This window comes from Agelaius tricolor, unplaced genomic scaffold (assembly GCF_023055355.1).
Source record: "Agelaius tricolor isolate 1412-34295 unplaced genomic scaffold, bAgeTri1.0.p SCAF_8, whole genome shotgun sequence".
NCBI classification, from domain to species: domain Eukaryota; kingdom Metazoa; phylum Chordata; class Aves; order Passeriformes; family Icteridae; genus Agelaius; species Agelaius tricolor.
In genome coordinates this window covers 19,458,942-19,480,116 of record NW_027269268.1, presented here as the reverse complement: position 1 = coordinate 19,480,116, position 21,175 = coordinate 19,458,942, and the positions used below count along the sequence as shown (strand labels likewise).

General features: G+C 39.5%; 1 protein-coding gene across 1 annotated transcript in view; it reads left to right on the top strand.

Moving 5' to 3' along the window:
* Positions 1–8,612: 8,612 nt before the first annotated feature.
* The window catches only part of BANK1 (B cell scaffold protein with ankyrin repeats 1), a 135,038-nt gene continuing 122,475 nt past the window's right edge, over positions 8,613–21,175 (top strand). Inside the window, exon 1 of the mRNA XM_071431846.1 lies at positions 8,613–8,931. Within this exon, the coding sequence (XP_071287947.1) occupies positions 8,919–8,931 (13 nt within the window). The 5' untranslated portion in view covers positions 8,613–8,918. The remainder of the gene's footprint in view (positions 8,932–21,175) is intronic.

The following is a 21,175-nucleotide window of genomic DNA, read 5'->3' as shown; positions in this document are numbered from 1 at the left end:
AGTCTCAGACACCTCGGTCTTGGCACTTTTACATGCAAAGCAATGTAGACAAGATGCCAGCAGGATCCAAGAAGCCCTCCCTCCTGCCTCAGGTGCTGGAGAAGTAATTTCTGGGAGGCTGGAAGTTCCAGCAGTCTGACAGACCATCTGGACTCTTTCTTTGCAGGACAGGGGGAAATGACTCATATTTACAATTGCTTTGATGCAGCTCCACCAGAGAGGATGTAGCACCAATGAAAGTACAACTATTTTTTTCCAGACTTGCCCCTCTTTCATACTCTACACTCCTAAAAAGCTATTTGTTTTTTTCCCCCTTGGAAGTACTGAAAACAATCCAGCCTCAACAGAGAATCAGAGTGACTGAAATAAGAAATATTTTCCAATATAAAGGCAAGGAGATGATAAACCAGTATATGTGATGCATCATATGTGACAATTTGTATGTAGTGATACTGTGAGGTAGGAGATCAGAATTCAAAAGACAACATTCAGCAAAGTGAAAAAAGGTGCATCAACCCACACAGAAAGGAGATATAAAATTAATTTTTTTTAAATGTGGATTTAAAGTTACATCTGAACTTTATTTGCATCACTTCCTTAAATGTCTCTCATGCAAAGCCATGGCAATTACTTTTGACCAGTATTATACTGGAGAAAAGAAAACAAACAGTTCAATGTGATCTACAAGCAAACAATCTAGAAGGGAAAGATATATCCTTGAGATTCACACACTTCACTTTCCTTTATGAAGTCATAGAATGGTCAGGGTTGAAAAAGTCCTTAAAGATCATATTGTTCATGCCTTGGGCAGGGATACCTTCCGCTAGACCAGATTGTTTAAAGCCCCATCCAACCTTGGAAATTCCAACACCCAGTAAAAACATTTTGAAGATTAGAAGGAAAAAATTACAGCTGGGCAGGAAGAATCCCACTGTGACTCAAAATCTCACCATCTGTAAGACAATGTAACCTTGAGAAGACATTGCTTCTTTCTCATTGTAAAAGTGTGCTGGAAGGGACAGTCCATTTCCAGTCACTTGTGCCACATAAACTGCCAGAGCTATTGATAGATTTAAGATGGGTACAGTAGCCTCCAGTGGGACAGGAACACACATTATTTCACTGCTCCACAGCTACAGGCAGCACAAGTCTGTATTTTGGCAGCAGGAAGATGCGAAAAAGCAAGTCTGAATGGCTGCAGAGCACCATTAAACAGCCAGAACACACGATTTGGACTGAAGACAGTATAGCTCAATTTTAAATTCCAGCTTAGCCTCTTTAGCTGCATGTAGTTTGGCTGCTGAGTTGTCCAGGAACATAATAGATAATGATCATTAATTACAATTTAACAGTAATGGATTGAGCAAGGAGGGCCTGCTGGTTTGGTGTTGAAGAGTCCTGAGACGAGCTTGAACAAACTATCTCAAATCACAACATCACAATTCCAAGACAGGTACTTCCTGACTGAGGCAAACAGCAGCAGGGATGTGCCGGCACTGAGATGGAAGTGAGAGTCAGAAGCGTCGAGCAGAAGGAACCAAAGACATGTTAACAGCTTTTCCAGCAATAAAGCATCTTTTTCTGAGCAGGCATGACAACACATAATCTAAAGATGTGTATGACTGACAGTCAATCACTTTATACTGTAAAAGACCAGTCATGCTTTTTCACCGTGGGGATTTCTTGTATTCCTCCCTAAGGTGTGTGGTGATCTTTCCCTTGGGTGGGGATGCCCCTCAAGGCTAACTCTCCAAGCTGAGCAGAGATTTGCCCACAGTCATTGGTATGGGTCAGTAACATCAATCTCTACTTGATAAGCTAGCTCTGATTATATTAAGTAAAAAGTGTACTATATTAGTTTTATTGTGTAGTTAATAATTCTGATTACAGCCTTTTGTTCTTTTGACATTCTGTCCTTTTGCTTTTTACTATTTCGCAATTTTACCTTTATTCTCTTCTTTTTTACTAAATCATTATCAATAACAATCTAAATAAGGCACTCTATTTATTCATATTGAATACCCACATTTGGTTTGCCATTATTAATCCTGAAAGACAAAGCCATATAAAGGCTTAAGGACCCCTCTAGAATCCCTTAGCCAAAAACTTTGTCTGAAGTTCCCATTCAGTTCCCTGACACTGACACTAAGTTCCCTGACACTAAGTTGGCTATTTGTACAGGATGCACACACGTGTACTGCAACAGTACAGACAGGAGTATGGAACCAACATTGCTAGCCAGATATACCGGCAAAATCTGGGCCAGTGACCACATTTCAAGAGTAATCCTATCAAAAAGCTCCTAAACTCAGCCTCTATCCATATGATTCAGTGTCATGACTCTAGGAAAGACATCTACAGCATCACCAACAAAGTGCTCTGCAGAACCTGGACCAAGTGATTTTTGGGGATAGAAGACATCAGCTATGCCCCAATTTTTTCTTCACAAGTTTTTCTGTTCTAGTGTTTTAAAGAGCAATCCATGTATGTTCATTAGCATCACTCCTCCTCTCAAATCCTTCCCCAGTTTCAGATTTCCTTGCAAACAAGTCTCATCTTTTAAGTCTGGCTCGGTAATCTCAGTTTCCTGTTTGAATTGTTTCACTCCTTTCTTCCATTTCTTTGTTTAAGGACTGGCTTCAGTTTCTTCAGATTTGTAAAGTCAGGAGGAGGAAAAAATAAGTAGAGAAAACAAAAATCTCCTTTATCACATTTATCAGCCATTGTAAAAAAATATATTTTAAAAATGTTTGTGAAACCTCAAGCTCTCTAGCTTAGGCAAATATGAAAAAGAAATATATTTTAGTAGTTAACTGCAGGCAAATGGCAATGAAATATATGCTGAAATTGCTTCTGCAATAGGAACTGTTGGATTTTCTTATTAATTGAAAAGCAAAATATTGGCAAATTTAACTGTAATTTCAGCAAAGTTCTCTTAGGTCACATGGTCTATTTTGTCTGTTCTGCCAAGACTGAGCTGTTCATTTTGAAGTGTTTTCTACAACCTGCTTTTTGAGAAATTCCAATTAAAAAATGGTAAGGTCATTTCAGTGAAAGGTTCTTTATCATTCATTTGCCATGTGACAAATGTCTTTGAAGACTACCAAAAAGTACTTAAACTCAATGCTATTAGAAAATATTCCTTAATAGACATATTATATTTTCCATACTCTTTCAGTTGTCTCTGAAAACTAATTTCTTACTTGAAGAATAATGACTATAATCTGGACTAAATTAATTCTATAGTCAATGGTTAAATGTATGAGCATTACTGAACTAACAGGCAGAGGCTGTAAATCAACATTGTTTTAACAAACCATTACATTACAAAAATTACACTTTGAAAAGTAACAAATAATTCTCCACAAATAAAATGTCAGGACTGCATAATGTTGTATCAGTACTGGGAAGAAGAATTGGTTGTCTTAGTCTCTCAGGCACAGATGATCAATAAGAGGCGAGTGCTGACTATTCAATGGGAGATATATATCACCTTTGCTCTGGTTTCATTATTGGATATTTATCTTTGCATTCCCAAACATCAAAGTCAATACCTCACTAGTTTTAGATCTCCACATGTTGCTACCATCCCATTAAGTCATCTTAAATTTGTCCTTTGCTGTTTGCCTTCCTCTATCTTCCAGCCCATTCTTAACAATTCATTTTAGAGATGAGACAAGCATTCTTCCAGTGGGACTCAAGCAGTCGCTACTTTGCTAGAAATACTGGCAAATCTTTTACCAACTTGAAAAAAAATATTACCATATGAGAAAAAAAAAACCAGAAAGAGTAATGCATAGGAAGTTATGTCCATGGACCTTGAGGAGAGTGAAGAGGGAATAAACCTGACTTGCACCAGCCAAGAATACAGCCTAAAGACTGAGTATTCTAGATCTAACAAATCCAGGACATACGCATCCAGCAATGCTTCCAGTGGAGTGGAGAAACACACTGACCTCAAGAAATATTGTCTTCCTGGTCATTCCTTTGTTTGTGGGTTGCATGTGGCAAGACAAACCAGCAGTTGAATTATGACCAAGCTCTACTTAGAATCCATAAACCACTCTGTTTTCTACTTAATCAATTCAATCTACATTTTTCTAACATCCTGCTGGGTACTGCATCAAGTTATTTATTAGTGGTGCAGTTCTTCAATACACATTTTCAAATAGAGATATAAAAGGACCCTGATGTCAGACATTAAGGATTCATATTTACCAACAATTACTGTAAGACATACAAGACACATCAGGTATTACCCTTCTAAGTGTATAAAAGCATCTTGCTATATAGGATTATATTGGAGTATTGACTTTCTTATGTTGTAAACAGCATTGGTTTCTAACCACAACATGATTAATTAAGTTTATTATCACTGAAGGCTTAAATGTGGCATCCCCAATACATAGATTTTTGTTAAGCAAAATCTTAAGGATTAATGGGACTTGTACATGCATTCCAAAGCTTAAATCACAGTAACAGGTAATTGGACATGAAATTATATTCCATAGATGGGGGGCGTGGGGAGGGAAGAATTTATTTCTGCTCTCTGTTATACCTGTAAAAAACTTTTTTAAAAACCCACACATGTATAATATATCTAAAGTTTTTTCAAAACTACCTAACACTGTTATGACCACCGAAGATGCCATGGGAGGAAACAGCTTTTTTTTATACATGCAAGAATGAAATTAAAGAATGACACAAATCATTTTCATTACATACTGGCAGTGCTTTTATATTCCAGGCCGCTTATTTTATATTCTCTTATGCTTCACCTGTGTCATTAACCAATTTAATCATAATGGTACTAAAGAAAGAAGCTATTAGATTTGTCTCACTTGACTCATTTTTTCTTAACTGAGAGTGTTGCTGTGCACAGTAACATTTTCTCTTAGAATCATGTTCTGTCCCAGATCTGCTTTATGTTTATTTTAGTGCATGTGAAATTAAATAACAAAATGAAAGTCTCAAACACAATTTTCTTTCTTTCTTGAAAGCTACCATACAAGCTGAGCAACACTCTTTATTCTTTTCTATATCTTCATAAGATTTAACCAATATTTAGAAATATACCACATACTTAGTTAGTCCTTTTTTCCACTAGACAAGAAGAGTGGACACTCAGCTAACTTCATGTTAATTCTTGCAGTTATATCGAACATCAAAATGCAGTAGCTGTGTGCAAGGGCAGAAAATCTATGACTACACAGCATGAATCTAAACTGCATGTAAACTCCTGCTAAAATACAAAAACTAACAGTATCATCTGACATGCAATATTTCCAACTGATTATGTTAGCAATTATAGCAATATTGTCTGTATTGTACTATAGCCTAGCAATATTGTCAGTGGATTTCACAATGAAACCTACAAGTAAAATTAAGTTAGTAATCAACAGTGAATAAAGCTTTCAAAACCATTTCAAGCTCTTTAACAGAAAAAAGGCTTTTCAAACCTTAGCAGACCTGTGGAAAACAAATATCTAAGATGTGGAGGAAATTATAATGGCAATGTATTGAATGTTAATTATATCCAAAGGAAAAGCCAGCATTCCAACAATAGCAGAATGCTCACAAAGGGAAAAACAAAGGCAGTATTAGAAAGAAATTAATTTTGACAAGATCAGTGAGAACCTGAAGCTGGAAAGCATTACAAAAGTATATAATTGTCCCCAAGTTAGAGTTATGAATCTAGGGTGTTTGGAAGTAAGCTTATATTTAAAATAAATTTACTAAAATTGAAGCTTGAAATTGATATTGAGGACAGCCAGACAACTTAAACACAACACTGACATCATTCCCAAGACATGTTTCTCATGATTTATCATGGATTTTTTATTTATTTTCTCTCTAATGCAGCACTGCTTCATGACACGCGCTGAGGTTGCTTAATAATTTAAGTAGTTTTTCCTTGCCTAGAAACAGTGAGTGTTCTTACACCTCCAGCATAAATTATAAATTCCATGGCTTTATGATATATATATATATAAAGTGCAATCATTAGGAGGTTGAAGAACTGGGGAAACCTAATTCTTCTGCTGGACTTGTAGAGAGACCTCAACCTCTGACAGACCCCACAGCAAACTTAATTTCTAAGTAGGAGTCTGCTGACACTGGCAGTAATACTTAGTAATATGCAGACATTACTCCAGAGAAAATCTTCATGACTGGGCTGGTAAAAGCAGCGTAAATTGATGGCAATAACCCTGCAGTTAGAGAATTGAGCTGTTTTGCTCTTAGAAATAATTCTGCTGGGTGTAGGCCTCGGTATACCTTACACTATCTTGAGTTGCAAATAGTCAGAGACCACAGTGCTCACTATTCACATGGTGTCCTGGTCAGGCCAGTATCACTGTCTCAAAAGCTGTGATGGCAGCACCACAGCTCAGAAAAGAAACGTGTTCAAGAGTAAACCAGTTGAGCTAAGTAGCAAAGGCCCACTTGGGTCCAGCTAAAAGCACAGACCCAGAAGACTCAGCCTCACCATCAGCAGGGAGAGGTGAAAGTGCACCCACCATGATGAGCAACTTGCACCACACCAAGCAGTCCTTTATGACCACCACAATCCTCACCAAGTCTTATCCTCCCTCAAACTGGGATCTAACAACACAACTCCTCCCCTACCTTCCATCTCCATCTTCTCAGTAACCTGTCCCAGATGGTCTCCTTCCAGCCCTACATGGATCACCCTACAGCACCTTGGCCGCCAGAGGAGAGCACTGGTTTTGCCCTGGCCACTGCAGGTCTCCTGGCATGCCATGCACACTGACCAACGCCTCCAGCAAGGTCTCCATGTAGAGCAGGGCCTCTTGCTTCTGGGTACTGCTGAAGGTTTTGCTTTCCTTGACTAGTAGAAGCCTGCCTGTTGTTTGGTTTAAAACCTGAGTAAAGCAAATTGTGTTCTTCCTTTTAGGACTCATTTCCACAGTGCTGGCTCTCACAATGTAAAGAATTGGGCTATCACAATCCATTTTGTCCCTCATCCTGATACCTAGGACAACCCCCTAATTTTGTTTTATTTTTACTGAAATTAGAGTTCCATTTTAGTTATTTTTATATTTAAATACATTTGTATTTAAGGACTGTTTTTCTTTTTACGAATTCCTATTTCCACAGTGAAGATCCTCGCAGTTCAGAGCACTCAATCATCCCAACTGCATCCAACCATTTTACCTAACCCATATTTTAGGAAGCAGCAATGATTATTGCCATGGAAAAATAGTCAGATGCAGTGTTTCTAAATGTTTTATCTTTGACATATTGCATCCTCCATTACAAGATATCTCATTTGTGCTTATCCTGCTCACAGTTCAAGACTACTGACACTGTAGTGCTGCATCCCTTGCACCCAAAGCCACAGGATTGGAATGAGGTATTGCCCAGATACCTGTCACTTAAATGAATAAAATCCAAAGGTAAAAAATGAGCAGCAGCAAGGAACAAGGGGAGGCATTCCACACTCTCTTCCTGATGCACATTTACCCTGACATGACTGGATCTAGATCAGATTTTCCCAATGTCCTTGTAGCTAGATGTTTCCTCTGTGTGGTAGGCCAGCCCAAGTCAGAAATTTACCAAAACCACCTACATGTTAGCAGAAGTGACTGAAAATAACCCCTGAAACATAACAAACGATAATAATCAAAAAGTATCTACCTGTGTAATGATAGAAACAGGAACAGCTCAGAGGGTTCAGTTTTCCAAGTAATTCAGCTGGACACAGACCCTGCAGTGTGCAAAGCCCTTACAGAAGTAGTTCCCTGACTGAAGTCCAGCCTCCTGCAATTTGTGGTTTGTAGCTGATTGCAAACTGTGAAGGTTTTGTCACAATAAGACATCAATAAAGACTTCTTCTATGTGAATTTTCCTTCCTCTAATACTGCTTGAATTAATTCTGCAGCCTTTCCTTCAGTTCATTTTGGACACCTGCATTCCTGAAACTGGTGCTTAGCAAATTCACATTTGAGATCTTTAAAACCTTTGCCACGTTTCACTAAAATCAGCCTCAAAACATTAAAGTTCAGGTAGAGAAGGTGAACATAGGAGTTTGGGTGGGCGAGAAGCACACATCTGTGCACAAAGTGGTTTGAAAAGGTTTGCTTCCTTTGAAAACTTATTTCAGAAGGTTCTTTCAGTTTTTCTGTAATTCTGTTTTATGGGGAAACTCCAACTCCTTGTGGTGGGTCTGGCCTTTATTTTGAACTTGGAAGATGCCACCTTGATTGGTATGTCCTAAATTTGGTAGCCAGTGCAGCAGTGAGCTGCAGTGTCTCTCATGGGCTGCTTGCTTTGACCTTTTTTAGGTTTTATTTTACTCTGCACCACTCCAAAAAATAAATACATGGCACAATATCGTGGAGGGGCTAATCATACCACACCAGAACACTTGATTGCTGGCGGACACCTCCCAGGTGCCTTCCATCCCTGAGCGGCTTTTCTCCACTGGATGAGTGCGAGAGAAAACCAAACCCCAACACTCTGGCATAGACGGAAAGGCTCGACTCCCACCTCGTTTTCTCCGCACACCCCGAGCACCTCGACAGCAGAGGGCTCTTACGGCGGCTCCCGGGCGATGGCGGCTGAGGGGGTGTGTGTGTGCAGGGGAGGATATGGGTGGGGCCCGGGGGCAGCGGAGCCCCGCGGCCGCAGCGGCAGCGGAGGGGCCCGAGCTTCCGTCCCGGCACCGGCGGCCGGGACAGAAACTTCGGGCCGGGACAGCGCCCTCGGGCCGGGACAGAAACCTCGGACCGGGGCTTTGGTGGCCGGGACAGCGCCCTCGGGCCGGGACAGAACCCTCGGGCCGGGACAGCGCCCTAGGATTGGGACAGCGCCCTCGGGCCGGGACAGCGCCCTAGGATTGGGACAGCGCCCTGGGGCCGCGGCTTTGGTGGCAGGACAGCGCAGGCAGCGGAGCCATGAGCCCGGCAGGTCGGTGCGGGGCCGGTTGTGAGGGAGGGGAGGTTCCCACAGGGTGTTGTGTCCCGGTGCGGTGCTGGGGATGGAGACCTTGCCCTTGAGAGTAGCCCTCAAGTGCAAGAAGTCTCTTGTCTCTCTGGTGCATCTCTCATGGTGTCACAGTGACAACGTAGCTTTGCTAAAGAGGAGGAGATGTAGTGCCAAGAAGTTGGGAAATTAAAGAATAAAAGTTGTACGAGCAATGTTAATTCGGTCCTACATGTGTACCTCCTCTGAATTGGCTAGTCATGTGTTGTGTCACTAATTAAAATTGATCATCCTCTTGCAGTGTCTCAGCTCTCCATATGGGATCCAGCCTGGAGTGTTCAGCAAAACCGTGCTAGACTTTGCACAGGAATATTAATTCCTTGTTTATGCTTTTATTGGTGTTTATGGCAATATCTGGGTGCCTCAAAACTGTTAGTGTGTATTTGTTACTTCCTTGGTAGTGTTGGAAAACATTATCCCATTGACTGGTGGAAAAATGTGATGAAAAGTTAAAATTACTTCTGAAATCCTCATGTAAATCAGAGGCAGCCCTTAATCTGAACCAGAAACTTGTGACTCCATGTCCCTGTGTCCCAGTCATGTTCCCTTATTCGCAGAAATACTGTCTATTTATGGCTCCCATTTCCTTCATGTGTCTTTGCAAGGCTCAACAACACTTAAGCCAGTAACTGCCAAGCTGGGCACTCAATAGAAAGGAAATGAAAGACATGTAGTAGGATACCAGAGGTTTGACTGACTTGCTTGCAGGGAGCTCAGCCTTATTTTTGTGATTCTTTTATTAGGAGGGTAAATATTTTATCCTCATTTTCTGAATGAGGAATCAAGAAAGAGAAGTCTGAGGGTGAGTCTGCAAAGGTGACTCAGTGCTTTGTTTTTCTGTTCTGGTTCATGATTTTAAATGACTGCTTCCGATGTCAAGACAGGTTTTTTATATCATTTTATAACATCCGACTAACCACGTTAGTTATTAGTTATTAAGTGCAGCTTTGTAATGGCATTAGCTTTGCAAGCCATCTTTACCTACTACTCTCATTATACAGATAAAAACACCAGGGAAGAAAGGCAGAGTGATTTTTCCAGCTGTTTTATAATATATATAACTTAGTTGTAGATAAAATATCAAAACTCAGTACTGTTTTGCTTTCTACCCAAGGCTGGTGGGAAATGGGTATGGTTATTGTACTGGTTGTTTTCTGTCTAGGTCCAACATCCAGTACTGCAAGCTTCTTTAAAGAAGAAAGCTGCATATATGAGCAAAACTACATTTAATAGCATTTCCAAATATGCATATGCTATCCCAATTATTAGGCAAACTGATGTTTGTGGATGTGAGCAGTCAGCAGGGTAGTATTCTGATAATGACAGAAGTATGCTCAGTGATCATTCTGTATCAATGACAGGATACCACTGTGCATGACCTGGGGGCATATAGTTTGGAGTCTGGATCTTGGTGAATAAAGGCAGTCAAATCCTGAGTATGCATGTGAAATAGCTGGAGTAATTGCTGAGTAAATATATAAAAACACCAAAGAGGGATGGCTGCTTTCCCAGCTGCTACTCGCAGCCAGTTCCACACATTGGCAGGGGAACAAGTAGACTCAGCCAGCAGAGGATGCACTGGCCTTCTACTCTGGCATCATTTGTCTCTGTCACTTTTTCAGGTATTGCTCTGCCTAAGCCTCATCCACCTGTGACCTCCACACACAAACCTCTCTCCTGCAGGTTTGCCAAAGACTCAAACCTTTCTTTTAGAGAAAGAGGTCTGTTGTGCATAGTGGTGTATAGAGGTCTGTTTTCTTCTGATGGAACAGCCTCTGTGAGGTACTGAGATTGCTTCAGGTGGATTGCCCAAGGCCTAGTCTAGTTCAAATCTAAAAGCTGTTTGTGATGCTTGGTGGGACTGACAGGCTTGTTACTTGTCAGGACTCTGTAAAATACCCTAACCTAGGGTATTATGCAAATTCCATTAAAGCTGCTTTAGCTGGTAGAGATAAAACATCTGTAATGCATGATCTTTGATGATATCTGCCTTCCTTTGAGACAGGAGGCACTGACAGGATAACTTCATTGCTATGCCATGTTGGAGTCATCACTCCTCTCCACACTCAGGAATGTAATCATCTTCATTGAGGTCTTTCCTTGTGTGTCCTTTACTTACACAGTGTACATTTTTTTCTCTTCAGCTGTTTCTGGGTCAATGTTTATGTAAGTGGTGTTCTGGGAAGGAATCTAGACAAGTAATGCTTGATTTTTGTTTTTCTCAAGAATTAGGGAGTACTTAAATTTTTAGTAGTAAATAATTTTCAGCTCCTTCACTTTTAGGGAAAAAAAAGAGTTCTCAGACAATGATTCAAAATCCAGGAGGTCTAGAGGTGGAGTTTTGAAGCAATTCAGTAATACCATCATAATATTAATGTTAATATTCAATATTAATTATTAAGTAATATTAATATTATTAATAATGTATTTTTAATTTGAGTATCAAAGAAGCCAGAACTGAAGTACCTAAAAGCTATAATTTGCCTTTGGAAGTGTTGGGATGCTCATTCAGATTCAAAAGATTATCCTTACAAGCTATGTTCCTTATGCTGATCCTCTCCCATTCTGTTGCAAGCAAGCAATTACTGAAGTTTGCATAGAAGCAATTGATCACCCACATTTGAAAAATTGTAGCACTGGTAGCACTGGTGTTGTGATAAAGGTGAAAGAAAGCAGCAATCTTAGTTTCTTAAAAGAAGAACATTTGTGCCCAGGGACTCAAAACCCACAGTGTGACTCTTTCCCTGTGTATCTCTTGAAGCTGATCTTTGATGATTTGATTAGTTTATATATTCCTTTATTTGCTTGTAGGTAATAAAAAATGTTTTATATCCTCTAACAGCTTAAGCACCCCAATGTAAACAGCAGCAATAGTTTCTGATATAATTACATCCCCCAGGGAGGTCCAGTGATTTCCAACTATTGTTAAAAAAAAAAAAAGTTGTCCTGACCTTTTTTATAAATCAAAATCAGTCTATTGCAATGTGAACTGTGGTTAAAAAATGACAACCCTATGTTTTATGAAATGTAAACAAAAATAATAATTTCAGAATGGTATTGAAAATATAGTTTGGAAGCCACTGTGAAGGAAGACAGGAAGGGAGTCACGAATACCAAGATTTAAACTGGAATCTATTTCATGTAATGATATTGATGTTCACTTAGTGTTTATTGGCTCCCTGCATTGTAAAAAAGCAAGGCTTTGTATGAAGCCACAGTGTATAATTTATGCTATCACAGGCCTGACAGTTAAAGCAAATTGATCTTACCATCCCCATCATTACTTTGTTTTTCAATGTTTCTGTGAGCTTTTGTGTACAGTTAGGTAAGAAGAGTCCCACACTTGTTTGACACTGAGGCTGTTCAAGCAGCAGTACAGCTGAGTTTGAAAAGCACCCATTTACATTTGGACCACATGCTTAACAGATGGAAAGGACTTGAAACTTTACACAGGTGTTCATAAATAGCTGCAGTCTGTGGCTAAGGTTCACTGCTGTTGCTTCTGTGTAAGAAGTAAAGAATTAATGTAAGACCATGAAACTGAAATGCAGTGCCTTTGTCAAGTTTCATAGTTTTTTCTCTGTACCTACCGGTAAACTCACTTCAAGTGAGTTACATAATCTTACAGGCCTTCATAGCTGAAAAAAATGTATGGCTGAAAAAAAATGTATGGCTGTGTCTAGTCTTTCTGCTGGAGAGTACCACAGCTTCTGTCCAGCCCTACATCCCTGAGTTTCCTTTCTGGGGAAACCAACATCAGAAAGGAGGCTTTCCTGGTTGTCAGAGTTTTGCCCTGACCAAGTTAAGGTGAATCTGAATAGAGCAGCTGGATCTAAGAGCTGGCACCTGGTCCTAGATCCCCTATTCTAGACATGCATAAAAGAGTCTCCTTACAAGAAATAATGTCAGACTAAAAGATAAACAACCCCCTGTCCCCAAACCTGACTGAGACCCTGTCACATACAGTTCAATTTATGTCTAGATGTGCTTTATCCTCCACATTTCTCAGCACTGGGGACATGCAGGTGTTGTGCCTCTCAAACAAAGCAAGGTATTTTCATGTAAAAATGTAATGAAGTATATTTTGTAATGTAACGAAGAATATTTTCACTCACTATTTATTGTTATACTTGCTTCCAATTAAAAAGAAAATACAAAATCCGAACCCAAAAAGAAATATTTAATTTTTTAGTTGTTCTCTCTACAGGGCGATTGTTAAATCATGAAGAATAAATAATTCAAGTTTGTTTACTGTAGTCAGTATAAAGTGGCGTTTGCCTGTTTGTTTTTAATATCAGATTAGAGGAACAATTGAAATAGTAAGCATTATTTATTTTCAAGTGGAAAATATAAAAAATTCTAGAAGCTTTGGGAAAAACAGAACAATGAATAGAATAACATTTATTAATTAAACTTTTAAGAAATAAGGTAATATATGCTAAACATATAGTGTACCCTTCTGTTTTTCATAATTTTCATTTATTTGTGAAACATTTACAGTTTAAATAGATGAAAGAAAAACATTATAGTATGCCTGGAATGAATCAAACATGGACAATTTTTAGTCATTTGAAGACTTAAAAAAAAAGCCTTAATGTTAAGTAGTGCTGTGTCCTCTGTAAAAATGAAAGGCTAAATACAGTACAGGCTTCAAAGCAGTTTATTGCTAATATGCTAGTGAGCATTAAATGAAAACAAGCAGTACTTTAATCAGAAGCCACAAGTCTGGTGTTCCTCTGCTTTATTAAAATTTGTGATTGAAAAGACGTGGGCACTTGCTTTTTGTTAAATTATAATATGCATGGTGACAGAAATAAATTGCTTAAATGAACAAAACCGTATTAACAACAGAAACCAGATATCTTCTGAATTTGATTATGTTGCCTTTAAAAATATTAAATACTGTGGGAAACTAGTAAATATGCAGTATTCAGTGTAAAGCCTTTCAAGAAGAAATTATTTTGTAAGGTAATTTATTAGTAAGATTCTTTTGCAATGTTTGCAGTAGCATTCCTGTAGTTCAGTTGTGACTGTGTAGGGCTGGACAGGATTGTGTGCTTGGGCTGATGTATAAAAACTCACAAGAAGGTGGCCAGTGTATCTCTTGTACAAGCAGACTGTGTCTGCCTAGAACAATTTTTTCCCATTGTAAACTCAGTTTGAAGGAGCATTTTAAGAGGGAAAAAAAAGTCCTCTGAAAAAATGACTGATCATTATTTTTCAACTGCCTTTTGTTTGAGAGAACTGAAATAAACAATTTGTGTGAGTTATAGTCTCCATTCAAGTTTACTTCAAACTGAGGGAGGGTGAGAGCCCACATGCAGCAGGGGCAGGGGCTAGAGAGGAGGCTAAGTGAGCCCTTCCAGGAGTTGGTTAGAAAGGCATCTCAGGTATAAAAAAGATATGAAAGAAGGAATTAAGGAAAGGAAAAGGTACAGGCAAGGATAATAGCACAGTTTTTACAATTCCCAATAGGAAAAGTGCAGGGACCCCCAGGACCAAAGGGATGGACACGGGAACTTCTCTGTCTAATATGAATTTCATGCCAAAGGAGGAAAAATTTTTCAAATGTTCTTTTGATAAGTGGGAAAGACAAGCAAGTGCATTTTATACAACCGCTATTGGTGAATGTGTGTGTGCTTTATTTTCATAGCTGCCTTTGCCCATTCCCTTCAAATGCATTGTACAGGACTGAGAAAGGCCAGGAAGAATGAGATATGAACAGTAAGCTGGCTTGTGCCCACTGAGTTGTTTTGTAGGTACACAGTTTGTGGTAATTGGGTGGCTGAGCCTCATCCCCAATGGGCTGCAGCTGTGAAAAGCAGGTGAGCAGCATTGAAAGCAATGGGGTGCCCAGGGGCACTGACCCATCACCAAAGGGAACAGAGGGCACACAAGTGCAATGCATGAACAAAGAGGTTATAAAAGGCTGGGCTGAAGAACAAGAAGGGTGGATGCTTACAGCCTTCTGAAGTGGTATGATGTTACTCTGCATGGGTAGATGCTTGAAGTCTTCTGATGAGATATGGTGTTGTTCTGTGTGGGTGAATGCTTAAAGCCTTCTAAATTTGTATGGTGATACTCTGTGTATTGTGGCCATCTCAACTGTGGTGTATGCTGTGACTTTGTTTTTTACTTTTTCTTTGTGTAACAAAGTTTATTGCTTTTGGGTTTTGTTTTTTTTTAACCCAGTATAAGACTCTGTACTGACTGGGTGCAGCAAAACTGAAGGGCTACCATGAGCCAGGTGAGTTTTCTGGCTTGCACAGATCCTGCTGCTGAGGGACTTACTCTGTGAGAAGAAGATGAATGGAGGGACTAGGTTGGGGGGGAAGCTGTGGGAGAGTCTGCTTTGTATCCCTGACCAGCTAGCCTGGTAATGATGTGGTGTGGGGTGCTGCAGGCTGCTCCCCACTGAGAGCTGAAGGGGCAGAACATCAGGGGTTGCTTGAGGTCACTCAGGTTACTTGAGGTCATTTGTCCTGACTTGAGGTCACTGGAGTCCCTGATAGGGGACACTTGTGGTCATTTGGGCTGACTTGGACAGGAAACCCCCTTAGCACAGATGCTGCCTTCGGTCTTTGCTGTGTGTAGCATTCAACCAGGACAGCAGAGACAGCAGTCAGGACAGCTGGACATGTGTGGACCGATCATACTCAGGTCAAGGTCTCTAATTCCCTGGAGGCTTGTACTTCTCAGCTGGAAGGAAAGGATGGCAGACTTCAGCTCTCAGTAGCCATAGCAAGGAGCTCTATTGATTCATGGACTAATATGGGCTGTCATTGTCTACTTTATTCTCTTTATTTACTTGCCACTCCTGGTGCAGGGACTAGATGTGAAAAAGTCGGGAGGAGCTGTTTCAAGTGTTCCTGGTTGTTAGGAAGGGTTAAGTTAATGATAACTAGTATTTGTAAAAAGGCAAATTGAGAAAGAAGAAGAGGAGGGATTGACAGGAAGGCTAATGCCTTTATAAACAATTTGATGGGTGAAGGTGTGCGTGTTACTGTCTTTGAAATGGGTCTTAATGTCTCTACTGACTCTGGGCTGCAGGTTGATTGCTGAGCCCAGGCAGCTTGGTTGCTCAAACAGACAGGGGTCTGCACAGCCTGAGTTTCTGAACACTGAGCTAAAGTAATAGGTTCAAGGGGGGATATGTGGTAGGTGGTTTGGGAGGGCTGTATCTTCCTGGTGCCCCAGCCAGTGGGGAAAGGAAGAGGCCACCATGTGGCTGGGAGCTTAGGATCAATGGAGGCTGTGGCCTCCAAACCTTGAGAGAGAAAACCCTGCATGCATGTGCCCCAGTGGAATCTCTCCCTTTATTTGTTTATTAAATAAAATTGCAGGACTCTTCTGTCTCCTTTTTGGCCATAAACCTCTGGCATTTGTGGACTTTCCTGACAAAAGCAAGGCCTTCAAGTAAGCCAGATAGACTCCCAACATCTTTACAAGGGTCTAAATGATTCTAGCTCTGTCCAGGAAGTAAACTCTAGCAGCTTAATCTTACTTGAAGTACCTAAAGGTACTTTGCATTTCAAATTCATCTGAATCTTTTAAACAGTATTTTTTTAAAGGTAGGCTGATATAATGAGAAAACTTTATAAAGATTTAATCAAATAATAGAAGTAGTCTTGCTTGGAAAGGGTGTTCTGTAGTATCTGGAAAATATAATAAAAATGCACAAAACTCAATATACCTTTTTTCTTCCACCCCCCTGAGATGTCTGTTTGTAGATATTTCACTTAGTCTCTGGTTGCTGTAGACTTCCTACCTCTAAACATGGAATGCTAATTCCACAGCCTAGTGTGTCTCAGAATAACTCTATTTAATCAACAAAGCCTTGTTGCTGTGCACTATCAAAGGAAATTTTGCCGGTGTTTTTAATCAAAACTTTAAGGTTCTTATACATGCTTTCTAGTTTTGCAACACAGTAATCTTATTGAAACTTTCAAATGTGTTTCTCTCCCATATCAATTCCATTCCCTGTTCAAGACTAGCTATTTTAGAGGAGGCCAAATCTAATTTGGCCTTGAATGAAATAGTCTGTAATGATTGAATTGGGGGAAAATGTATTTTCAGTGGAAGTTTAGGCCAGATCCTACATTTAGCAGTTTGGAAGCAGAAGAATTTTCTGCTTAAAGAGTACATTCAGGACAGTTTCGTTTTAATTTTCTGCTAGTGTTCTTGCCAAGCTATTGTCAGCTGGTTTTCTAAGAGTTTAAAAACAGTTATGTTTCATTGGCAAGCTTACAGCCTGTATTTCAACACTGATGCTTATAGAATTCATTAAAATGGCAAGCCATGTTTCTGTATCTTAGCTTGTAAATATGTAATGTATGCCATAGTTTTTGTACTCCCACATGCTGTTAAGTCCATGCTCATTTTGAATGACATGTGTAATAATAAATAGCATTCATTTTGAACACAACCATGCCTTAAATAATACAGTTAAAAGGCAGAACTATCCTTTCAAACTGTGACAACTAATTCATTGGCTGTAACATTTTGGAGACTTCTGTGAAAAGTTAGTCCTTTTTATCAGAAATCAAGGGTTGAACATTAACCTAAAATACTTAAAGGATTACAAAAGTCAATTACACTATTTTATTTCTCACCACAATTATGCCACAGATGAGCATTGTAACATTTGAATTTCCAAATGTACATGCTCTCTCCTAAATAATCTGTTTTGCTTAATAAGTGAAAAAGTTTTCACTTTTGTGTAACAAAAAACCATTCCAGTACTGGATAAATGATAGTTCAGAATCTAAGTCTTTATCAAAGTAATAGAATTCTTTAGAGGAGTGTTTCCAAACTTACGTTCCTCTACCTTTATAGGTATTTATTTCTCACTGAAACATCAGAAGGATGAGAAGTCTCTCAAGAGGTGTAAGCACTGTCATTTTTTGAAATTGACTCTTGAGCATGTTGTTTTGTTTGTGGATATTTCTCTTTTTGGTATATTGCTAAAATCTGGATCACTGAATTTTGATATCATGATGAGAATTTAATTTAAGAAATGTTTCATTTTGTTTGTGGTCCTGATTAGCCAGGCTGGGTACCTGCAAGGGCATTAAACACTACAGGAGCATATGGCTCTCCAGTCTGTCCCACCTATAGATTCAGTAGAAGTTGCTGTGCTCAGGTGTCTCCTGAGGAACCTGCTTTGGCACAAGTGTGCCCGAGAGAGTGGGAGCTCAACTTCATGCTCGTGTTTAGTGTGCTCTAGCACTGAGTGGGTGTGGGCAGGGAGCACTCTAAGAACTTTGTTTCCTAATGCTGCAAGGCTACTTCCACGTTGGTAAGTGGTGTTCCCTGCTAAACAGGGTGTGCAGAGCTCAGCAGTGAGGCCTGAGAGCTGTGCAAGGTACATTGAAGAGAGGTTGTTTTAGACTTGCTCTGGTCTGGTCCTATGGCCTTTGCAGGCAGTGCATGTGAGGGGTGATTCTGAACATTTGAGATGTTTGTGCAGTTACAACGTTAATCTGCAGTAAATGGAAAATGGAACAGGCAGAATAAACTCCAGAGGAGGAAAATTAAAATTGCACATTGTTTTTCATACCTTTACCAAATGTGCAAGTGGTTATTGCTGAGCAGCTGGCACTGTGGGATCCTGAGGAGTCTTACATTAGACATGAATGAAATTCAAGTACAATGTCCATGGTGATAGACCTATGATGGCATCTGCCTGTTTAATTTTTATATTTTTCTTTTTTCTGAATGCTCAAGAGGAAAGTAAAAATGTAGTTATACAGATTTGGTCGAACAACAAGGGATTTGATGATGTAAAAAGCAGGATGCTTCATAATTCTTTGGTCCTGGCCTGGCTACCTCAAGCTTACTGTATTTGAGCTACACAGGTTCTCTGACTGTAGTGGGATAAGGTTTATCTTGGCATCAAAAACAGTTCAGGATGGATTTGTTTTCACTTCCTTTTCTGTACTTTTTGAACTAGAAATGGATTATAGTGTGCTTGAAAAGGTGGAAGTACCAGTGAGATACTTTTCTTCCAGTGTACGCAATTGTGTAGACACACTTTTCCTGTTTCTATGCCACAGTGAGGCTATACTGCAATATAGGGTAGGTATGTATTGTATAGCAAATCTGCTTGCAAGAACCTCAACATATAGAATTGGTTTATTTCTAGGAAACATCTTTGTGGTCTAAAGCAGTAGTAGTTACACAAAATCTTTCTGCAAGGTCTCCCCACTGGAGAAGGACCCAAAATTGTTACCCAGGTAACTCTCCAATGTGTTCTTATTTGAGGACCAGCAATAATTTTGAGCCTTTGTTTTGCAAGGGGGGGGGAAGGAAATTGTGTGTGTTAAACCTATACTGAGGACATTATTGGAAAAATGTCTTTTGAATCTTGGGCAAGCTGCAGCATGCATTTGGGCATCACAGTCAATTTTGCAGGTACATGGTTAAATTTGTGAAGGCAGGTTGGCATTCATTTAACTAAGCTGTTTGCTTTATCTGATGGACAGGAATACAAGCAGTTTCTTATGTAGTTGGTCTGTAGAATCTGTCTTAAGGCAGTGGAGAGGAAGCAGAGGTGGGTTTAATATAGAGAAGTCAGCCTTCAACTGAATTTGTTCCTGAGTGTTTTATTTAGCTTGGTTTTTAACTCGCTGTTAGCTCTGTCATTGCTCATTTTTTGAAGCTGCATGTTTATGTAATGATTTTCTACTTCATTTACTTCCTTCTGTGTGCAACATTAGCATGAATGCTGTTAAAAAGTTCAAAACAAATATAAAGTGCTTGTCCACCACATGGGATATTTGTCTTGGGTTGTTCTGTTGTCAGTGTTAGGGTGTTTTTAGTGACTGTCATGTATTTGTCAGAAAGGGAGGGAAGAAAAGAACTGAAACTGGAGGACAATTTCTTCTACAGCCTCATAACTCAGACATGTTAGACATCAAACAAAAACTGCTTATCACATTTACTTAAATTTCTGGATGAATGCTCAAGTAAATGAGTTGCATTAAAATATGGATTTATAATCAGATTGCAAAAGCAGGAGAAGATCAAGCCATCTAATTTGTGGGATCTCAGAAGCCCTCCCTCAGTACTCTGACTTGTGGCAAAGGAAGCAGTAGGTGTCGAAACCCACTGTGTGTGGATGATGCACTGGAACAGGTTGCCCAGAGAAGCTGTTGATGCCCCATAAAAGGAAAGATTGCCAGCCATGTTGGATGGGCCTTTGAACAACCCGGTCTAGTGGAAGGTGTCCCTGCAATGGCAGGGGCTAGAAATGAGATGGTCTTAAGGGTCCTTACCAATCCAAACCATTCTATGACTGCTCTGAGAGAGTGCAGCCAGATTTCTACAGATTTCTAGTGTCAAGGGTAATCTGTAATTTAGGAATAATTGGAATGTCGCCTACGGTTATTTCAGTGTATTTAATCACATTACAAATTCAGGGAACACAAATCTGAGCATAAATTGCAGTAAATGGTACTATTTATTGATAAACATTGCCTGGTGATCAGTGTCTGTTAAGTCCCTGGCATACAAATTTGACTACTTCATGTGTAGGACACTTTGTTTTGTACATCAGTTGCCATGGTGTGACCTTCCCGGACCATAGCTGCTGGAATCACAGCAACTTACCCAAAATTTTGTTTCTTGCAAGATCAGTGTGTTTTTGTTTTGTTGTGGAAGCACTATTTTCTGAAATATATTCTCTTGTGATAGAGGTAAATGTACTGAATTTCACAAGAATGTTTTCCCTAAATAAAATCTGTTGAACATGTATTCCATTCTTTGTTTCTTATTTTGAAGAAATTAAAGTTAAGAATTTGTGAGAAATGGATGTAACAATGGAATCAAAGAGGGCAGACAAAAAAAGGCAAGAGAAGGCAAAAAAAAAGCAAAGACATTGAATTTAAGTCAGAGTTTAAATGTGATGATAAATCCAAAATTGCCTGCACTATGTCAGGATGAGAACATATAAAGGCAACCTGATAAGAGAAACTCTAGCAATTTAAAAAAAAAAAACTCAGATAAAGAGGATGCTTTGGTCTGCCCTAACAGGACACTTTGAAATTAAAAGTTTTTAAATATTTCATGTTTATAAAACCATGGGAATGGTTATAAGGGAAATCTTCAAGTGGTGGTTACATCTGGTAGTGCAAACTTGATACAGCTTCCTCAGGTTTTCCTGTGACCT